Source organism: Zalophus californianus, chromosome 6 (assembly GCF_009762305.2).
Source record: "Zalophus californianus isolate mZalCal1 chromosome 6, mZalCal1.pri.v2, whole genome shotgun sequence".
NCBI classification, from domain to species: domain Eukaryota; kingdom Metazoa; phylum Chordata; class Mammalia; order Carnivora; family Otariidae; genus Zalophus; species Zalophus californianus.
In genome coordinates this window covers 92,834,905-92,856,971 of record NC_045600.1, presented here as the reverse complement: position 1 = coordinate 92,856,971, position 22,067 = coordinate 92,834,905, and the positions used below count along the sequence as shown (strand labels likewise).

The following is a 22,067-nucleotide window of genomic DNA, read 5'->3' as shown; positions in this document are numbered from 1 at the left end:
CCCAGCAAGTTATTTTGTATACATCAACACACTAATTTTAAAGTTTATATGGAGAGGCAAAAGACACAAAACAACCAACACAATATTGAAAATGAAAAACAAAGTTAGACGAGTGACACTACCAGACTTTGAGAAAGCTACAGTAATCAAGACTGTGTGGCAGGGGTGAAAGACTAGACAAATAGATCAACAGAACAGAGTAGAGAGCCAAGAGATAGAGCCACATTAATATAGTCAACTCATTTTTGATAAAGGAGCAAAGACAACACAATGGAGAAGAGATAGTCTTTACAACAAATGGTGCTAGCACTAGACAACCACATGCAAAAAAAAAATGAATCTAGACACAGACCTTATACTCTTCACAAAAATTAACTCAAAATGTATCACCTAAATGTAAAATGCAAAACTATAAAACTCCTGGAAGATAATGCAAGAGAAAATCTAGAAAACCTAGGGTTTAGTAATGACTTTTCAGACACAACACCAAAGGTTTGGTCCATGAAAGAAAGAATTGATAAGCTGGACTTCACTAAAATTAAAATTTTCTATTCTGAAAAAAAGATACTTGCAAAATACAGATCTAATAAAGGATTGTTATCCAAAATATACAAAGAACTCTTAAAACTCAAAAATAGGACAACAACCTGATTAAAAATTGGGCCAAAGACCTTAACAGACCCCTGACAAAAGAAGATATGCAGATGGCAAGCAAGCATATGAAAAGATGCTCCACATAATATGTCACTGGGGAAATGCAAATTGAAATCATGAGATACTACTACACACTTATTAGAATAACCTCAATCTGGAACACTGATAAAACCGAATGCTAGCTAAGAGTGGAGCAATAGAAACTCTCATTCTTTGCTAGTGAGAATGCAAAATGTTACAATCACCTTGGAAGACAGTTAGGTGGTTTCTTACAAAACTAAACATACTTTATCATTCCATCTAGCAATCATGCTCCTTGATGTTTACCCAAAGGAGTTGAAAGCTTATATCCACACAAAAACATCCAAACATGGATGTTTACAAAAGCTTTATTCATAATGGCCAAGACTTGGAAGCAACCATGATGTCCTTCAGTAAGTGAACGGATAAATATATCCTTACAATACGATATTATGGCGTGCTAAAAAGAAATGAGCTATCAAGCCTGAAAAAGCATGGAGGAAACTTAAATGTATATTACTAAGTGAAAGAAGCCAATCTGAGGGGCGCCTGGGTGGCTCAGTCGTTAAGCGCCTGCCTTCGGCTCAGGTCGTGATCCCAGGGTCCTGGGATTGGGCCCCGCATCGGGCTCCCTGCTCTGTGGGAAGCCTGCTTCTCCCTCTTCTACTCCCCCTGCTTGTGTTCCCTCTCTCGCTGTGTCTCTCTCTGTCAAACAAATAAATAAAATCTTAAAAAAAAAAAAAGAAGCCAATCTGAAAGGGCTACACAGTGTATGATTCCAACTATATGACAGTCTGGAAAAGGCAAAACTATAGAATAAATCATCAGGAGCTAGGGGGAGAGAAAGATGAATAGGTGAGCAGAGAAGATTTTTAGGAGAGTGAAACTACTCTGCATGATACTATAATTGTGGCTATGTGTCACCATACATTTCTCCAAACCACAGAATGTGCAACCCCAAGAGTGAACCTGAATGTAAACAATGGACTTTGAATGATAATGATGTGTCCAGGTAGGTTCATCAAGTGTAATATATGTACCACTCGGATGGGGGATGCTGATACTGGGGGAGGCTGTGCATGAATTGGGGGCAGGGAGTATATGGGAAATCTTTAATTTTGCCATGTACCTAAAATTTCCCTTAAAAAATAGTCTTAAAAAAGTTAATGATATGTATATGCAAAAAAGTCCAGAAGATGATGCACCAGACTTTTAATAGCAAACATGCTGCCAGAATGTTACCCTTTGATACTGAAGTTAAAAAGGATAAACACTTTTCATCTGCACGTATTAAAAGCCGAAAAGAAAAAAAAAGTAACATTGCTTATTGTCTGGATAAATAGCCCAGTATAAATGATGGTTTGTAAATATGCTGCTAAGTCTAGAAAGCACCTGCTCAAACTCCTTCAAAGAGAATAAAATAAAATTAATCTAAGAAAAGCTGTGATCTTCTGTAAGTTTTTACAGCCTGGATCACACTGTAGCAAAATGACCTGATTATTGGTCCATCCTAACCCTGGATAGGTAAGTTCCTTTAGGCAGAGACCATTTTTTATCTTTGTACCTAAGCCTAGAACCTTCCTGACGCATAGTAGGTATTTAGTAGATGACTAATGAATGAGTCAGTGATAGAGTCTAATAAACTGTACACTTCTCCAGGAAATGCTAATACAGAGAATTGTGGTCTCAAACTTTCTGTGCCAGTAAGTCTATGCCCATGTGTCTTTCATGCTCTCATGGGGGAAGTGGGTATTAAAATTCTAATGACCTGCATCCATTATTGAGACAAAAAGACACCCAAATAGAGAAGGAAACTTATCAAAAATACTATAGTTGATTAAAAAACATCATTAGGAACACGAAACTGTTTGCAATCTGTGTGGACTATGTCACCTTTTTTTTTTTTAATATTTTATTTATTTATTTGACAGAGAGACACAGTGACAGAGGGAACACAAGCAGAGGGAGTGGGAGAGGGAGAAGCAGGCCTCCTGCTGAGCAGGGAGCCCAATGCAGGGCTTGATCCCAGGACTCTGGGATCATGACCTGAGCTGAAGGCAGACGCTTAACGACTGAGCCACCCAGGCACCCCTATGTCACCTTTTTATCAGTAATTTTATATTTTGACTAAACAGACCTACCAAAGAGTACGTTCTGGGCAAAACACGCCTGATTGGTACAATACGCTGCAAAACAGAACTGTGATAATTGGCTTCCCTATTCTGGTTTGACTGCTCAAAGCCCAGGGATTTATCCTTGGTGAACTGACAGAATCCACCTGCAAAGTCTGCAAGATGGAAATCTGGATTCAACTGGCAGCCCAGTCAACAGGCCTCCCTCTTAACAACAACAACCTGGAGCTCCCAAGTTTCACAAACCACAGACTCTACATCAACTTACTTCTCACAGGCACTTTGCCACCTTTAGTGCTGGCCATTTCTTCATCAAACTTTGGATTGTTGAGTAAATTGTGTACTCCGAGAACAGCTAGAAACAAAGATAATCAGTAAATATATGTTTGGGAAGGCATGTTAAGATGTCTGAAATGTTAATTTTCCCCTTGAAGATCAATTCTTCATATCATCAAGTAAGTCTCCAGAACCCCCTTGCCTTGCATAGTGTATGGGACACATGTAGTATTAAATAAGCTTACATATTTTTTTTTTTAGAGGGACTGGTTCTTTATTTCAAAAAGACACTTGTCAGTTTTCAGTATCAAAACAGTTTGCACTATTGGTTTCTTTCTCCCAATCGGCCCCCTAAGCTTACATATTTTTAAAAAATCCCTTTCCAATCCTTTTCCATCGCCACCAGCGATCTTCACAGGTCTTTCTGTGGCTATACAGGTAGAATCATTTAGGATCTGCAGGACAATGGTCAAGTTATGTTATGCCCCCAAATTACTGAAAACTTGCTTAGACCTCCTAGTTAAATAGACTCAATGCTTCTGTTTTCTCATCTGTAAAATGTGAGCATGGGACTGAGTCTAAGGATACTCTAAGATCTAACATTATACAGATTATAGCAAATGGCAGAAAGATCATGGGCCTCTTTCAATGAAAGCCGCCCCAATCTCTCAGTACCAACAGCAGTTGTCCTCTCCAGTTTAGAGCATCCTAGAATGGGAAATAAAAGAGATGTCAGCAATAAAAGGTGGGATAAGCATACTGAAGATTTTGCAACTCCTGTATTATGGGGAGCTGACACCAGGAGGCAGCAAAGGATGCAAGAAACGGCACTGGGTCAGCATGAGCTCTAGGCAGGCTGAAAGGCAAGTGCCCCCTTTGCTAATGAAATTATACAGATGAGACTGACCACCTGGAGAAGGATCCCAGGGCAGGTAATCTGTCAGCAGGAGGCAGTGGAGTATCTCAGAGCTCATCAGTCATAGTGTAATCTACACATCAGGAGCAGGGAGGCAGCCAGCAGCCCAATAAAGGGCAAATGCTTACAGCTGACAAGGCTAGGGTTAAGAGTGGCACTCAGGAGCAGTCAGCCAGAGTTGGAATCCTGGTTCTGTCCCATACTACCTCTGTGACTTGGGAAGTTACTAAATGCCTCTGAGGATGTTTCATTAGCGGTAAGGTAGGGATAATAATTATACTTTAAGTGTTACAAAGCTTAAATGACTTCTCATGCATCAGACGCTGTTCTAAGCACTTTACAGATTCTTGTTAAATAAATAAGAATTTGTCACTATGCTTCTGGCACTGTCTAGGGAGAAGACGCCCTATTTGATAAACACAGGCCACGGATCATCCAAACATATCTTGCTTTGGCCCCATACTCACTAAGCAACTTCTAATTATAATTTGGCTCCCATTGCCAAGTTTTAATTTTTGTTTTATCTGTTTCCTGTGAATCTGGCTAGCAGATTAGCCACAAACAGACAGCTCATATGTGCACTGACAAAATCGAATTTTTAGACCATTAGAATTTTTAGACCATCCTATCTAAACCTCACTGGCTGTCAGCCCATCCGCTCATGGGGCTGCTCCTGATCTTCCAGAAAGAACCACCCCAGAGAAGATGCTGTCACCCACCCCCAGGTGGGCTTCCTCCTGAGTTCTGAGGGAGCATCTGATGAGGGAGTGAGGTTAAGCAGAGATGAACAAGACAGTTTTCTATCTGGATTATTCCCCTGGTTTTATTGTATGAATTTCAGCATCTAGATTCTTCCAGATGATTGGTGTTTTCCTCTTTCTCCTTTCTCAAGCATTTCCTGGGAATTCAAGCCCAGCCCTGCATTCTCCCTTTGGGCAATTCTAGTAGAAACCATGAGACAACCCTTGAGAGGAGCAGTAACCATAACAGGATCCCTCCACAGCAACCACAGGGCTAAGAAGAAAGGTCACTGCAAAGCACCTTAACTGTGTGATGCAGGTGCCTCAATTCCTGCAGTGATTTCCGAGAGAGGTTCAAATATGCGAACTTAGTATTGACCACTGATCTCATCACAGGAGGAACGAAGTTGTAGCTGAGACGGTAGGCATGCTATTAGAATAAGGCATAGCTGGTTCTCCTGGGAGGGAGGATGGATTATTATTACAAATGTTTTTTAGTGGAATAAAGATGTGAGGATTCTTGCTAAGGCTCGTGGACTGTTTTTTATTTTTATTTTATTTTTTGAGAGAAAGAGAGCACAAGTGGGAGGGGTAGAGGGAAATGGAAAGAGAATCTTAAGCAGACTCCACACTAAGGACAGTCCCAACTCAGGGCTCGATCCCACGACCCTGAGATCAGGGCCTGAGATGAAATCTGGAGTTGGACGCTTGACCAACTGCGCCACCCAGGCACCCAAATATGATCTGTTTTTTAAAGCACCTTTATCCTGTAGTGACCTAATAACCCTAATAATCTAAATTTACATCCCACTTGGAAAAAAACACATCCCATTAATGCACAAATATGCGGGGCACCTGGGTGGCTCAGTCGTTAAGCGTCTGCCTTCGGCTCAGGTCATGTTCCCAGGGTCCTGGGATCGAGCCCCGCATCAGGCTCCCTGCTTGGCGGGAAGCCTGCCTCTCCATCTCCCACTCCCCCTGCTCGTGTTCCTGCTCTTGCTCTCTGTCAAATAAATAAACCTTTAAAAAAAAAAAAAAAGAATGCACAAATATGCTGGTAGATGCATGGAATCTTTCTTGAAGGATATAGTAGAAATGGGAGAGGACTTAATTTAGGGTGAGAAACTTACTTTCATGACATATTCTTTTGTTGGTGTTGCTATGTTCCAATAAAAGTTTATTTACAAACACAGGAGGCAAGTCGCAGTTTGCTGACCCCTGACCTACCACCATCTTGACTACCCATTCTTTTATACTATGTGTGTTTTGTCTATCTGCATGTGTGACCAATTCAAATCATAACACCAATTATTATTTTGTTGCTACTGTTTAGAGAACTAGAAAAAGATGAGCAGATTGGGCTGAATATGGCTTTAATTACTGTGTGGGTGTAATGGTTAATAACTCCTGCTCTGTGGTTAGGCTAACAGACTTCTTTGTGGCAATCAAAATGGAATAGCGACTGTGGGGAAGAGCAAGAACCTCACGGATACTTTATGATGATAAAATGTGATAAAATGCCAGATGTGAAAGCTCCTCAGAGTAAGGGCTATTATTTCATTGTTTAGGTTCTCAACACTCCTTTAGATTCCTTCTCTTTGGCTTCTCAAACTCTTGAATTTTATAGCAAGGGTATTATTGGGGCATTTTATAGCCGAGATAGGAATTTACATTTTACAGCTGAGATACAGCAAAGTAAGATTTGCTCAGAGAGGTGAAGTCACTTGCAACAAGTCTAATGGCTACATAATAGCTGAAGTCACCCTGGTATTGCAATGCTGATCAGTAGTTACTGAAGCTCAGAGGCTGCTGCTGGGCATGCCAGTGTGTGCCTGGGGGGCCAGAGCCACACAGGGAAGTTTCCCAGAGCTGAGGACTAACCTGCAAGATCATAGAGCTCAGTGTCGGAGGCGCTGGCCAAAGCTTCTTCCAGTTCTGGGTCAAGGGTCACTTTTTCTTCTTTACGAGTTTCTATGGGCTTTTCTTTGGGGATGAAGACTCTCCCTTTAAATCAGAAGGAAAACAAAAACTTTTGTGTGCTGCTCACCAGAGTAGGGTAAGAGGACTGACCAGACCATGCAGCTCTGACCACTGAGAGCCAAGTCATTAAGCCATTGCATACCCAATTGGGATTCCTTCCTTGCTGGAATGACGGCGGTATCATTAATCCACTATTAGAGGGAGGGAACGTCAGAGGAGGAATCCTGTGTTCTGCAACACAGAGATCTGAGGAGACTATGGTCCTTAAACATAGAAGGAAATGGTGGTTTCTACCTCTCTACCATCAATCGCCAGTATTGCCCTTAGACCTGAGCAAGAAAGGCCCTGCCATGGGCCCCACGTTTTACAGGGCTCACTCTGGTCCTCCTCTCCTGCAATCTCCCTCCTCCCCACATCAAGGGAGAAGACATGGGGCCAAAGGGACATTCCCACCCAGAATCCAGGCCACCTGCTAGGCCCCACTCCAGGCATCTGGGACCCTCGAATTCCCTGCTCAAAGACCCCTGAACTTGCTTCCAGGGCCTGCGTGCATCCCTTCCCCGTGTCCATCCTCCTGGAGGCATGTCACATTGCTGGAGTGAGCACCCCAGGCCAAGGGGAGGTTATTTGTGTCAAATATGTGTGAGGCCCCAGCAGTTTAGGACAGCCCCATATGCTTGCATGGAAGCCCAAGAATCCTGGGCTTCTAGGTGTATTTGTAACAGGATAGAACATATTTTAACAGCTATTAGCTTTTAAATATTTATAAAAAATGGCACATAGGCTTCTGTGTGTGTTCTTCCCTTGGATCCTGCAAATATTGGAGGCAGAGTCACCCACACAGTCCCAGGGGTTCCTGAGGGACAAACCAGAGCTCTCCCAGAGCTTTCCCCCCTAGACTGAGATTGTAGACCACTAGGATGTTCTATCTGGGGTCACTTGGAGTAGTGTAGTGGCCTGGGGACACAGCTACCTCTCTAGACATACCAAAGGACATCAGATGTAAAAGGAGAAATCAGGATTCTGTGTTTAGAAATTGTGGAGGTCTGTGAGCAACAAGGTATTTTAATGCTTCCCACATGCGTATACTCTGCGATCACCTCCCACTTCATCCTCGCAGTCAGATTCCATTTGTTTTGCCCCTGACTCACTTCTCAATATGCTGATATCTATGCCCTACCCTCCTCAGCCCCAACCTCTGGACTGAAGATTACATCGCTGGGAGGATGGCATATTACCTGCTCCTAACTTTCAGCCAGCTCGATGCACCCACATCCCACACATGCAATGACTTATAAGGGGAAACCCAGGACATTCCAGAGCTCCGACGGCAATACTCCAGACCGACTTACACTCTTTTTCAATTCCTTCCAGCTTTTGACTCTTGATTTCTTTTCTGGAGCTGCTCTTACTTCTTGGCATGATCTTTGAAATTGGTCTCCTCCAATTTGATCTTTGGAGTTCCCTAAAGACTCACCCTTCCACTGCCTTCTCTTTGTCATCTTGAGTAGAACAGAGAGCTGGGTCCCACTTCAGCCAATGGAGACCAACACTGTTCCCAGGTCTCTCTGGCTAGCTAGCCCTTCTCCACTCCCTTTGGAAAGGTAAGGGTCAAACCCAAAGTCAGCAACTCTCCTTTATAAATCCTCTCCAAGAGTTGTCCCTGGTTGCAGGGGCTGTGGACTTCCTGATAGTTTACCAGCTCTTCAAATGGTTGGACATGAAATCAGGGACCAGGCAGTGCTGGGCACCCTAGGGAGACACCACTGCTTATAGTCAGTCTGAGGTACCCTGGCCACAAGGTCTCCATCACTCACCATCACCCTGCTTCCTGCCTCTGCATCACATAAACTGCCACCTTTCCCAGAAAGAAGCAAAATACACTGGAGCATAATGAAAAATACAAGGAGAATGGCCAAAAGATAGAAAATGAAAAAAGAAAATAACCAATCAATAACATCTTAGACACTAGGGTTCATCCCAGACTTATTTTTCATAGTACCTGCAGCCTGAAGTCTTTTCTTTGTGGCTCAGATGATCTTGGTTCCAGAGTCAAAGAGGCTTCCCCTTTCCTCCTTCCTGCTAGTGCTTAGGATTACCCTCAATACCATGTGTGCAGGTGGCCCATAGCTGTCAAACTTTAGGACAACTCCTGCTGCACATCCATTCCTGGTGGTGGTAGGGTGGGTAACCAAACAACAAGTTCTAAGTGGATAAAACTACTGCAGAGAGTGAAACGTGGCCCAGGAACCTGAGGGCCCAGGGCATTCAGAGCTGAAGTTGTACAGCCCCTCGACTGAGGCCTTTATGGCAGCCTCCAAGGCTTCCAGATCATCCGCTGGTGCATCCAGATCATCCGCTGGTGCTTCCAGGGGCCCTGCAGACTCTACTCTGTTCCCTCTGCTCTGTTTGGAAAACTTGCTCTCTGCTCATTTTGCCCAAATGTGTTGCTTTCTAACCTTCTCCTAAGCTACACTGGGCAACTGTGTGCCCCTTTTGTCTCCTCATTTACGATCCAGGCTGCCCCTGCATTTCTAGCTCCCCTGTGAGTCATCTGCAGATGAATCCGGATCTAGAGATAATTTACCACGGCTACTCCTCAGACCTCTACTTTGAGAAGAGACAACAGCTTTTTTCTTGTTATTCTGGCCCTACCCTAATATTGGATGTTAACTGGGATTTTATTGAAGATTTGACATTGTAATTTTTCTTACACAATGAACTTAGTCTAATAGCAGCCATGCTGCCATAGAAACTGCTCCATACTTCTATGGCAATCCTTAGTTATTTGCCCAATTTGTCACTGTCCAACTTCACTTTCTTAATAAATTGACACGATCAGTGGTGCACAATCCATGAAATGAGCACGATTCAGAGGAGAGCCAGATGTCGCCTAACAGAAGGCAGCAGTGCTCTGACTGACGCCACCTGAGGAGGGGTGCTCCTGCTGCCCCAGGACCCTGTACAGAAGCTCCCAGACAGCATTCATCTGAACATGTATTTATCAAGTGCTCCCCTGTGCCAGCATGCACAGGTGGGAAACACACAAAACCCAAAGTAAATAAACAAAATGATGAACACAGTACTATGAAGGCAATACATGTCATGGCAGAGAGAAGGGGTCTATTTTAGACAGAAGGCCCAGGGAAAGCCCGAGGCCCTGACGTTTCAGCTGGGACTTTTAGAATGTGAAAAATGGGGATGTGGGTCGGAGGGGAGAGATCATGAGAAGACCCTGGAATGGGAGAAGAACTCAGCAGGTTTGAGGAACTGAATGCAGACGGTGGGGCCAAGGCTCGGCAAGGGAAGGGGAGAGGTGATCAGAGAGGTGGGCAAGGTGAGCTCTCCCGGGGCACCGAGGACCACAGTGAGGATTTGAGACTTTCAGCAGGGAAGTGACATGATCTGATTTGCATTTTAAAAAGACTGTAGTTGCCATGAACTTAAGGATGATTCCATTAGTGTCTGTGGGCCCAAGTCCCTGTCTGTAGCTGAGGAAACTGGCACGGGCTGTTGGTACCCACTTTTCCTCCAAAGGGGAGCCCAGGGTTGGAAGCTAAGGAGGAGGGTTTTCCTGGTCTCAGTTCTGAGCTCAGTCCTGGAATGGAGGAACATCCCTTTGCTCCTCAGGGCCTCACCAGGACTATCACAGTGCTTCTCTCACTAGACCACAAGCTCCTTGAGGGCAAGGTAGGGTCCCACTCACTGTAGTGCCAACACCTGGCACATAGCTGTGCACAAAGGGGGTGCTTGGTAAATGCTGGATGAGGGAATGGTTGACTGCACTGTTCTCTTATGGTAGCATCTTAGGTCAGGGGTCTGGTGCCACAGCTATCCTAGACATGGAACAGAAAGGCCTTGAGGGGATGTGTGTGGTTGGTAAAGCCCTGGGCTAAGAGAAATGCACCAACGCCTATAGGACCTTCTTTCGGGCACAACACTACCTCACGCTGCCAAAGCTTTTTCTTTGGGGCTTAAGATATTTTTCACAGAACTAATTTGAGTACCTTTACACTCTAAGTATTAATTTAATCAGCTTACATATTCTGCCATAATTTTTCTTGTAACTAGGAAACTTTATTTTTTTTGAGCAGTTTTAGGTTCGCAGAGGACAGTACAGAGAGTTCCCATATACTCCTTGTCCCACGCTTACAAGCTCTCCCCCAGTGACACTGTGCAGCTGAGTGGGACGTTTGTTACAACTGATGAGCCTACATTGCCATCATTATTATCCAAAGTCCACAGTTTATATTAGGGTCCACGCTTGGTGGTGTGCATTCTACAGGTTTGGACAAAAGTATACTGGCATGTCTCTACTAGCCATGATTCTTTTTAATTATGAATCCAGTTCTTGGGCTTCTTTCCCACTTCCAGGTCAGTTCCCTTGCTGGACGCCCCATGACAAGATATGAGGAGTACCTTTGTACCAGGATGTGGAGCCAGGGGCCCTTACCTTTCTTTTCTCCAGTGAAGGGCACAAAGTCTTCCCTGTCCTTCTGTTCCAAAGCTTCCTTCTCCAGGTACATGAGGAGGTGCTCGCGATCGAACGGGCCAGTGGCTGCTTTCTGGGTCTGGTCTTTCTGTCGGAATCCAGCTGGTAGCAGTGCACTCTGATGAGACAGAGGTGTGAGCAGTAAGGAAGGTGTTTGCCCTCCCGATACTCTGTCAATTGGCGCCCAGCCCCAGCCCAGCTGTCTATGGGGGAGGCAGGGAGAAGGCTACCTGTGCAGAGATGCAAGTGTGCACTGAGGGCTGGGGACTCTGGCGCATCTCTGAGGCCCTACCCTGGCCCAACCTGTGCTGAGATGTTTCTGCCAATGTGCACAGGCAGAACACAGCCGGCTAGAGCCGCCTCTGAGTCTTCTGCAGCTGCATTCTAGAATGTGGTAGCAAAAGGCCAGGCACCCTTCACGGCCTCCTTCCTCATAGATCACACTTGGGTTTGGCCAGGTCTGTACCCGAGGTCCTTCCGAGCAGGCATACAGAGACTAACAAGGAGCCAACATGGCTATACTCTCTTATTTCTAGCCTCTTTCCTGGGAAAACATCCCAACACGTAAGTAAATATTAGGGGAGATGCTGATACCTGCTTGACTAAGCTGAGTGATTCCTTCCTTAAGGTTCAAAAATAAAAACATTTTTTTTAAGGCTGTGTTTTGGGTTATTGATTTATTTATAATTCAGTTATTTGTCAGTCTTGTATAATACCCAGTGTTCATTACAACACATACCCTCCCCAATGTCAAAGATAAAAATATTTTTAAAAATAAATAAAATATCCAAAGTGTCTGGCCTATCAGAATATCATATAAATAATTTTTAGTGACATTTTTCTTTATAGGAAAATCACTATTTTCGATGCCTCTGATTCTAATTTTAAAAAAAACACCATCAGCACTAAAGAAAGTGCTTGCTAAACAAACACTGTAACAATCTAGTTTGCTTTTCAAGAGCTCATAAAAATAGAATCTCCACTTAAATTGACATGATATTATTGTTATAATTCAAATCCATCCATTGTTGTGAGATCACCAAAGACTTCAAGTTATTCATGCATTTTTTAAAAATGAGGTATAAAAAAGATCTGTTTGCAGGGTTAAAGGCCTGGTGTAAATATCACCTCTGACGTTTACTAGTATGGGATCTTCTGTAAATTACTTTTCTTCGTCTGTCCCCCTCAATTATGAAATGAGAGTAATATAATTTACCCCAAGGGCTTCCATGCCCAGTAGAGTGTATGACCTCACAGAAAAAATTTGGTTAAGATTTGTTCCCTTTCCCTCTTTCCTTTCTTCTTCCTTAAGTCCAACTAGTCCTTTCCTAAGCAATGGAAAATATTTTTTACCATTTACATTAAATTGGTTTTTGAGAAATACATTTGTCCTACCATATTGTAGACGTGGCTACTGAGGTTCTTTATGACTCTGTCAGAGTAAGTGACCCGGAACCAATCAGGGGAAGAACACAGAATTTGTATTTGGAGCTAAGGGATTTCTACACTACTGTTTAAGGACCAAGCCACACCATTTATCCCCTACTACCACTGACCACCATGTTTCAGTCCCAGGTCACCAACCTTGGGATCTAGGTCATCAAGAACATTTTCCAGCTGTTTCAGTTCCTCTTCTGAGAGTTTGCCAAGAAGCTCATCTTCATCAATGTTCTTGTATTTCTCCAGCTCTTTTTGAAAGGGGAGCGCCATGGCTTCTTACATGCCCTTCTCATGGGTCACGAACATTTAAACAGGCCAGCTTCCTGAGACTTCAGAATACTATCAATAAGAAAGAAACACTGTTATCTTATTCTGCAAACAGGACTTATTCACAGGAGACAAGGGCTGTGCCATCTGCCCATGGAGTCTTTATTGGATGAATAATTCCACAAATCAGTAATATCACTTCCCTTTGCAGAGCAACCTCACAGCTTCTTTTACTAATTTAGATCTTTACAAACAACCCAGAAAGGAAGCCTGGACAGATACTAATATCCCACTTGACAGATAAAGACTCTGAGGCGAAGGGGGCTAAGTTGCTTGCTCGAGGCTCCAGAGCTGGGACGTGCCAGGCCTCCTGATTCCCAGAGTGGTGGGTGCCTTTCCACCACACTCTGCCTCCTCCAGCTTTCCATAGGAAACAGTGGAAAACAATGAATGAATTGTAAGGCAGTCGTAAGAAGCATACTTGTGTCTTTTCAGGGAGAGAGTGATGTGAAGAATACAAAATGGGGTTCATTCAGGAAAGAGAGTTTGGAACGTCTGTGTGAGAAAGCATTGTGCAGTGACTCCCTGCAATTAATCTCAGTAAGATTCTAAAATCCTGACTACATACTCTCTCCACGCTTCTACTCTCTCTTTTTTTCTTCCCTAATCTCCTGTTCTTTCTATTCCCATTTCTTTTTTGTGTCCTTAGTCACGCTCCCTAGTTCGTTAAACCTCCACTCCATTCTCCTTTCAACCCCTTCTTTTATACTACCTCACTGCTAAACTTCCACCCGGAATGTCATTCTGACTCAACCCCAACTTTCTTGCAGAGGATTTTCCATCTCTCCTCTAGAAAGATAATACTGCATTTAGGAAATAGCAAGGCACTTAGCTGATTGTGTTTCTCTCTAGGCGGTATTAAACTCAATCAGATCTTTCAAGGCAATTAATATTTGCTGTATACCTACTATCTGCCAGGCACACGTCTAGAAAGCAGGAATCTAAAGATAAACAAGATGTGACCCCTTCTTCAGTAAGATCACAGCTCAGTGAGACACACAAATACTTGATAAGCGTTAGAACAGAAGTATAAGGTAGGTTTAAAAACACATGAGGAAGTAATCATTGGGTAAGGGGGGGCGGGATTGAGGGGAAATGGTGAAAAACAGGTTGCCTTTGAGCCTTGAAGGAAGAGACCACAGGCGGCTGAGGGTGGGGAAGGGTTATTCCAGAGAAAAGGAACAACATAAACAAAGGCACAAAGATAAGAAGGTGGATGATGGGATTTTAGTGAATTTATTGAATGGTTGGTGTGCTACAGAGAGAGGAAAGAGCTAAAGACCAGAAAGGGACATGTGTGAAGGGCCTTCCCTATAAGCCCTGCCAAGGACCCTGGGCTCTATTCTGTTGGACATGGGGAGCTGCCACAAATGTTTAAAACCAGAGGAAGCATCTGAGAAGCCCATTTTTTACATAAGGTAATTCAAAAGGTAAGAATGAAGAATGGGTTGGCATAGGGAGAGACCAGTTGAAGGTGAGCCACTGAAGGGTTATTGGAATGTTGCTTCTCTCTCTTACTAGTTCACCACATTCAAGCTTGTGGTTTTCTTTTTTTTTTTTAAGATTTTATTTATTTATTTGACAGAGAGAGACACAGCGAGAGAGGGAACACAAGCAGGGGGAGTAGGAGAGGGAGAAGCAGGCTTCCCACTGAGCAGGGAGCCCGATGTGGGGCTCGATCTCAGGACCCTGGGATCATGACCTGAGCCGAAGGCAGGCGCTTAACAACTGAGCCACCCAGGCGCCCCTCAAGTTTGTGGTTTTCTGTTTGGGTGTCTTTTCTATGTACAACGTGACTGTCTTTTCCATTGGCCAGCCATCTTTTAAGCTTCCATTGCTATAGTACAGTAAAATGAATAAATAAACAGAACCCTCTCCCAAAAACCATCCCACTAAAGGCACAGACCAATTAGATCATAGAAATTTTGTTTTGGCCCCAGCTATCACTAATTATGTGACACTGGGCACAGAACTAAATCTGCCAAGCCCTTAACCATCAAATGAACGGGTTGAACCATCCTTCTTAATGGACTTGAAGTTACACAGTTTCCCACATTTAACATTCTGAAATTCAGATGTGTTTTACAATCGATGATCCTAGGATTATTGTGGGCCCAGCAGCAGTCAAGATGTACTCGACATTGCCTACAAATGCATAATATCAAAAGCACCAGCTTCAAAACTAGAAGAATGGGTGTCAGGGATTTGGGAAAAAAAAAATCCCAGGGACTTGTAAAAATAGTGGACCACTCTTTTAAAACCTAACGGGGAGGAAGTGAGACAGGTGGTAACTCAGGCATGTTTAGCAACACTCTCAAAGGAAGATGCAGGTTAAGTTAGTTCCACATAATTACAGAGTGGCTTTTAAGCACCCAGCATTAATGGCTTATAGTTCTTTTACAGGTTTTTTAAAAAAATTACCACTCTTGATGGAGCAGAGGAGATATTGGATGGAAAAAAAACAGACATTCATGATTGTGAATCAAAGGTATATATACAATGGAATATTATGCATCCATCAAAAAATGAAATCCTGCCATTTGCAATAACATGGATGGAACAAGAGGATTACGTGAAGTGAAATAAGTCAATCAGAGAAAGACAAGTAGCATATGATCTCACTGATATGAGGAATTTGAAAAACAAGGCAGAGGATCATAGGGGAAGGGAGGAAAAAATGAAACAAGACAAAACCAGAGAGGGAAACAAACCATAAGAGACTCTTAATCTCAGGAAACAAACTGAGGTTTGCTGGAGTGGAGGGGGGGTGGGAGGGATGGGGTGGCTGGGGGATGGACATTGGGGAGGGTATGTGCTACGGTGAGCACTGTGAATTGTGCAAGACTGTTGAATCACAGACCTGTACCCCTGAAACAAATAGTACATTATATGTTAATAAACGAAGTGATTCAAAAAGTTACACTCGAAATGTGAAGAACTTTTAAGAATATTAATCAATTCATTTCAGTTGCATCTTCCCTTTCTATGCCCGGGGTGATCTATAATTTAAAAAATCTATTCATGGGCGCCTGGGTGGCTCAGTTGGTTAAGCGACTGCCTTCGGCTCGGGTCATGGTCCCGGAGTCCCGGGACCGAGTCCCACATTGGGCTCCCGGCTCAGCGGGGAGCCTGCTTCTCCCTCTGACCTTCTCCCCTCTCATGCTGTTTCTCTCTCTCTCTCTCTCAAATAAATGAATAAAATCTTTAAAAAAAATAAAAAATCTATTCATAGCAGCTTTATTTCAAAAGTCAAAAACTGTAAATAAACTGAACGATCACTGGTGGGTGAATGGAAAAACAAATCATGGCATATCTACATAATGAAATCTATTCAGAAGTAAAAAGGAATGAACTATTGAAACACACAACATGGATGAACATCAAAATAATTATATCGAATAAAAGACGCCAGACCCAAAAGAATGCATAGGGTATGACTCCATTTATCTAAAATGCTAGAAACTGTAATTTATATGACAGAAAGCAAATTTATAGTTGCTTGGGGATGGAAGAGAGAGAGGTAGGGAGGGGCAGAGGAAGGGATCATGACGGGACATAAGGAAAATTCTGAGTTATATATATATGTTTATTCACTACCTTGATTGTGGTGGTTTCACAGGTGCGTGCTTATGTTAAAACTTAGCAAACCGTACACTTTAAATATATGCAATCTGTTGTATGCACGTTAAAAGATTTCAAAAAAGTCTATGTGTAAGTCTAAAACTGTTCTTTCAATAAAGTGAAAATTGTACTTTTAAGGAAGCAAGCATCATATTTTAGCTGGTAGCATTTTTTTCCTTAGTGGTACATAAAACGTTGATGTGTTTTAAATTGGTGGTATCTTAGACCTGGTAAGATTCTATTTGTATTTCCAGTCCAGGATTCTACAACTATACTCCTAATTTCACATCTTTCTATAAAACTGACTTGCTCTCCTGATTTTCTAGATCATACCATTAATCTACCAGTCACACATTTTAAAAACTTGGACCACCCTTCAATTTTCCCCCTTCTTTCCATGGCCACTTGGTTAGTATCTCCTATAGATTCTGACTGCACAGAACTTTTTGTTTGTTTTTGTTTTAATTTTTTCAAGATTTTATTTATTTATTTGACACAGAGAGAGAGAAGCAGATTCCTCGCTGAGCAGGGAGCCCAATGTGGGACTTGATCCCAGGACCCTGAGATCATGACCTGAGCTGAAGGCAGCCGCTTAACCGACTGAGCCACCAGGCGCCCTGCACAGAACTTTTCACACCACCCCTTCTTCCTGTCTCTCTTGTTTTGCATCTTTGTCCTTTGGGCCCAAACTACTATAATGGCATCTTGAAAGGTTTCTGTTCTTCCCCCTAAGCCACCAGAACACCACAATCGGGTCATCTCTCTTTACACTGCTAAAAAGCCACTTCTCTGGGTAAGGACTTCCAACGGCTCCCTCTTGTCTACAGAATGAAATTCAGACAGTCTAGCATCCAAAACTCCCATAATTTGGTGTCAGGTTGCACTTTCTGCTTTCTGTCTTCATTACTTTCCCAGGGAGTTACTCTACTCCAGCCAAAAAGGCTTATTGGCTCTCTGTGATAGGCAGAATAATGATCCCCCCCCCCAAAGATGTCCAAATGTGAATCCTCTAGGACCTGAGAAATGTGTTACTTTACATGGCAAAAGGGACCAGGTGGGTTAAATCACGGATCTTAAAATAGGGAGATTATCCTGGATTATCTGGGTGGGTCCAACAGAATCACATGGGCTCTTAAAAGATGGAAGAGGAAGGCAGGAGAGCCAGAGGAGATGTGATGACAGAGCAGAGGGCTGGAGTGATGTGATTGCTGGCTCTGAAGATGGATGAAGGGGCTGAGTGCCAAGAAATGTGGCCGGCCTCTAGAAGCTGGGAAAGAAAGGGAAATGGATTCTCTTCTAGAGCTTTCAGAAAGGAGTGCAGACCTGCTGACACCATGACGTTAGCCCAGTGAAACCAGTCTTGGATTTCTAACCTCCAAAACTATAACATAATAAACCTTGTTGTCTTAAGCCACTGAATTTGTGATAGCAGCAGTAGGAAATGAATACACCCTCTTATCCATATATTTCCATTTTTTGAGATAATTGTTATGGATCTCTTCTGTTTGCCCTTCTACATCCACTCTCCACCTTGTGCTGTGCCCCAGGAATATAATGTATTTATACTGCATCCATGGGCTGTCTTGTTCTCAGGCTTACGTTTGGCCAGCAACAGGCCCTGGCAAGAAGCCGGAGGGCAGGGAGAGAGGGACGTTGGTCCAGAAGGCCACATCTCCTCTCGGGCAGCTCTTTATATTCAGCTGCTCTACCCTTCAGGCCTGGGGGTGGTGAAGGGTCTCTGTTGTGGCTAGCACCAGATTTCTGCCTTACTGGATTCCCTAAACCCACCCGACCACTTTGTAAATAGCCTCTTTATTAAAACTGTTTCAAATGATCCAGTTTGAGTGTGTCCTCTGTTTCTTGTTGGGACTTTGGCTGAGATGGTAATATTCCTTGGAATGCCCTTCTCTATTCTCATGGCCTATCCATGGGCTCTGCTTTTGAGACCTGGCTCGAATCCCAGCTCTTCAGGACCACAGGATGTTGGAGCTGACTGAGGCTTTAGAGATCATGCAGTCCAGCAGTGTAGATGGTTTTTCTCTCACTTCCCTGCTCACTCCATCTTGGCAATTCCTCTTCCTCCACTTTAAATGTTGGCATCCTCAACAGTCCTGTTTTAGCATTTCTCTTCTCACACTATCATTCTCCCTGGGGAACTCGCTGCCTCCAGAGTTTTAACTATAATCCGTATGTTAAAGACCCCCAAATCCCTATCTTTGTCCTAGACTTTGTTCCTGAGGGCTAGATCCAAATATTTCTAACTGCCAAACCAACATCTTTATTTGGCTGCCTCCAGCACGTCTGAGGACCCTCATCATTTGTCCTAGCAAACAGCTTCCCCTACTCTAGAATTTACAGTTGGTGCCAAGAAACCAGGGAGCCATCCTTAACACCTTCTTCTCCTTGTCTCCCCCACCCCCCGCCCCATCCATCACCAAATCCTGTCCTTACCTAAACATGTTAGAATCCACCTACTGGACTTGTCTGCACTGCCACATCCAGCCTTACCCACTCTCCATCCATTCTCCATACAAATGGTCAAAGTGATTTTTTTAAAGATTTTATTTATTTATTTGACAGAGAGAGACACAGCGAGAGCGGGAACACAAGCAGGGGGAGCGGCAGAGGGAGAGGGAGAAGCAGGCTTCCCACCGAGCAGGGAGCCTGATGCGGGGTTCGATCCCAGGACCCTGGGACCATGACCTGAGCCGAAGGCAGACACTTAATGACTGAGCCACCCAGGCGCCCCCAAAGTGATCTTTTTAAAACAAGTTTGCCCTATTACTTAAAATCTTCCAGTGGCTTCCAATTGCCTTGAGGATAAGGATCAAATTCACAGTCTGGCCCCTGTCATCCTCATCAGCCTTATCCTGCACCGCACTCTCTATCTCCTCCTGGCTCTAGCCTCCTGGACCACTTCCAATTCCTGGATCGTGCCTTATGCTGCTCGCTTTGCTCAGAGCACTGGTTACCCCCACCCTCCTCAGTTGAATGCTGTCTTATTCATCTTCTGGTCTCATGTAAGCTTCAATTCCTCAGGGAGGCCTTGTTCAGACACAGAGACAAGGTCTGGGTCACTTCCCTCCCCCATGGCATAACCCTTGATCACAGCTCTTGACTTTATTACCATTGCTTGTTTTATCTCTGTCTTCCTCGCTAATCTCTGCGAGGACACAGTCTTTTTTTTTTTTTTTTTTTTTTTTTTTATGTAAAGGTAAGAGGGAGAAGCACACTGCATGCCAGGACCCCGGGATCATGACCTGAGCCGAAGACAGACACTTAAGCGACTGAGCCACCCAGGCACCCCAACATAAGTCTTGACCCAAAGTAGGCATCCAACAAATGCAAACGAAGAAAATGAGCACAGAGGTGAAGTTACCCACTGGTCCAGAGTTCATTCCATTATATGCAGTGCCTCTACTCTCTGTCATGGAACTTTCTGAGGCCACCTAAGACCACAGAAATTGCTCCTCTTCCTAAATTCACATTGTCACCAATTTGGTGTTCATCTCTTGCTTTCTTGTTATCTTTTTATGTTCGTTACATATATGGTTTTCTCTTCAACTATACCACGGACTCCCAGAGGACAGGGACAACACGGTAATTCTTTATAGTCTTAGGTTTCTCAAGCTCAGGTTTGTATATTCATTCAACAAGTATCTACTGAAAGCCTATCGTTTCCAGATACTGCTGGGACAATAGCAGTGAACAAAACAAATGGTATCCTGTGCCCCAACCAAACTTACAGTTTAGCAGGGCAAGTAGTTACAATAACATGTTAATACTATGTAATAGTACCTGTTAAGACAAATTGCATATGTTGCATAAATGAGGGGGTGTCAAAGCTAGAGGAGAAAAAAAAATAGTGCATCCTCCTGGAGCACAACTTTGACTTGAAGATTTGGGGGAGAGCCAGTTACAATTGTTTAATACAAAATACAGATATACTGTGGAGAAGAATGCAGCATTCACAGGGCTTTTAAGGTCAAATTGCAGATTTCTGGCTCATGGCTGGCTGGCCTGCTTTAGCCCCTGCCTGGGCCCCACAAGGGTTCACATCTGTTCTCTCCTCCTGTTAGGGATGCCATAGTGGAAAGTTTGCACAAAGCACTGAAGCAGCCTCACCTCCGGCAGAGTGTCTGTCCCATGGCAAGCACTCAACATGCAACAAGATACTGACGTACATGCTGGGATGAAGCAAGTGCCCAGCAAGGCTTCCTGGCGTCCAGGTGGGAATGTAGTTAGGAAGTCAGTTAGGAAGATGGAAAACAGGAGTTAGGACTAGAGCTGAAGGAAGAATGCTTGGGCCCCCCAATAACTCTTCTGTTACCCAAAGACACAGGCTCTAGGAAGGAAAACAAGGGGCATAGCTTTCTTTGCTTCTCTTTCCACTACCTTATTCATATAACTGCAGTATGAAAGAGGAAAATCAGATACCACACCAAGTGCCCAGCCTTTGGCCCTGCCTACACACAAAGACTTGGAACCAAAGCCAAAACAAGCAGCCCTATTTATTAAGCCCTGTCCAAACCAGAGACTAATTTTTGCAAAAGAATAAACAAAAAATACTCTTAAAAACCTAGTGAAAAGTTTTTTAAACTGGCAAAACAGTACCATAAGTCATGTCGGAGGACATACATTTCTAGGAAAGTTACATAGGACTGCACATGGAAAGGACATACATCACACTGGGTGGGGGAGGGGGTTGCCTGGAGAAGGGGGGCTCGGGCTTCAACTATAGTGGTGATGATTTATACCCAAGTAGGGGTAGGGAAATGAGAAGTTATTATTCTCTATTATAAATCTTCAATATTTCATAATAGTTCTTAAATAATCAGTGAACCGCACTGGATACGGGCCAAATCTACATTTTCTAAAATTAGTAAATTAGAACAAAATCAACATTATCATCACATCCTCCAACAAGACATGAGTTGTTCCTATATATTTAACTCCTTTCCAGCTGTGGGCAAATACAAAAACATGTACAAAACACATAGCCTGTGTTTTGAAATCTAGCTATTTGGGTTTTTTTTTTAAGATTTTGTTTGAGAGAGAGAGAGAGAGAGAGTGCAGGAGCACAAGCAGGGGGAGGGGCAGAGGGAGAAGGCTCCCCGCTGGGCGGGGAGCCAGACGTGGGGCTCCATCCCAAGACTCTGGGATCATGACCTGAGCTAAAGGCAGATGCTTAACTGACTGAGCCACTCACATGCTCCAAAATCTAGCTATTTGAAGATGGCCCAGTCATGTCTGTTTCTCTCTCTCTCTTTTTTTTTTTTTAACAACCAAATGGCTCCTGTCATGTTCTGGGAATACTTGCAGGGGATGAAGGACAGAGAATGGGGCGGGATAGCGAGGAATTTCAGGCAAAAAGTATGATAGGGCAATTGAAGGGAACAAGCTGAAAGGGGAATGAGGAACACATCTCACCAGAATGAAGAGTTTGTATCTTTTTTTTTTAAGATTTT

General features: G+C 43.5%; 1 protein-coding gene across 2 annotated transcripts in view; it reads right to left on the bottom strand.

Moving 5' to 3' along the window:
• TMOD2 (tropomodulin 2) overlaps positions 1-22,067 on the bottom strand; it is an 81,702-nt gene that overhangs the window by 28,025 nt on the left and 31,610 nt on the right. For both annotated transcript variants that reach the window (XM_027569006.2, XM_027569007.2), the window contains 4 exons: positions 12,796-12,990; positions 11,173-11,329; positions 6,621-6,743; positions 3,076-3,162 (listed from right to left, as the gene is read on the bottom strand). In XM_027569006.2, the coding sequence (XP_027424807.1) occupies positions 3,076-3,162; positions 6,621-6,743; positions 11,173-11,329; positions 12,796-12,921 (493 nt within the window). In that variant the 5' untranslated portion in view covers positions 12,922-12,990. The remainder of the gene's footprint in view (positions 1-3,075; positions 3,163-6,620; positions 6,744-11,172; positions 11,330-12,795; positions 12,991-22,067) is intronic.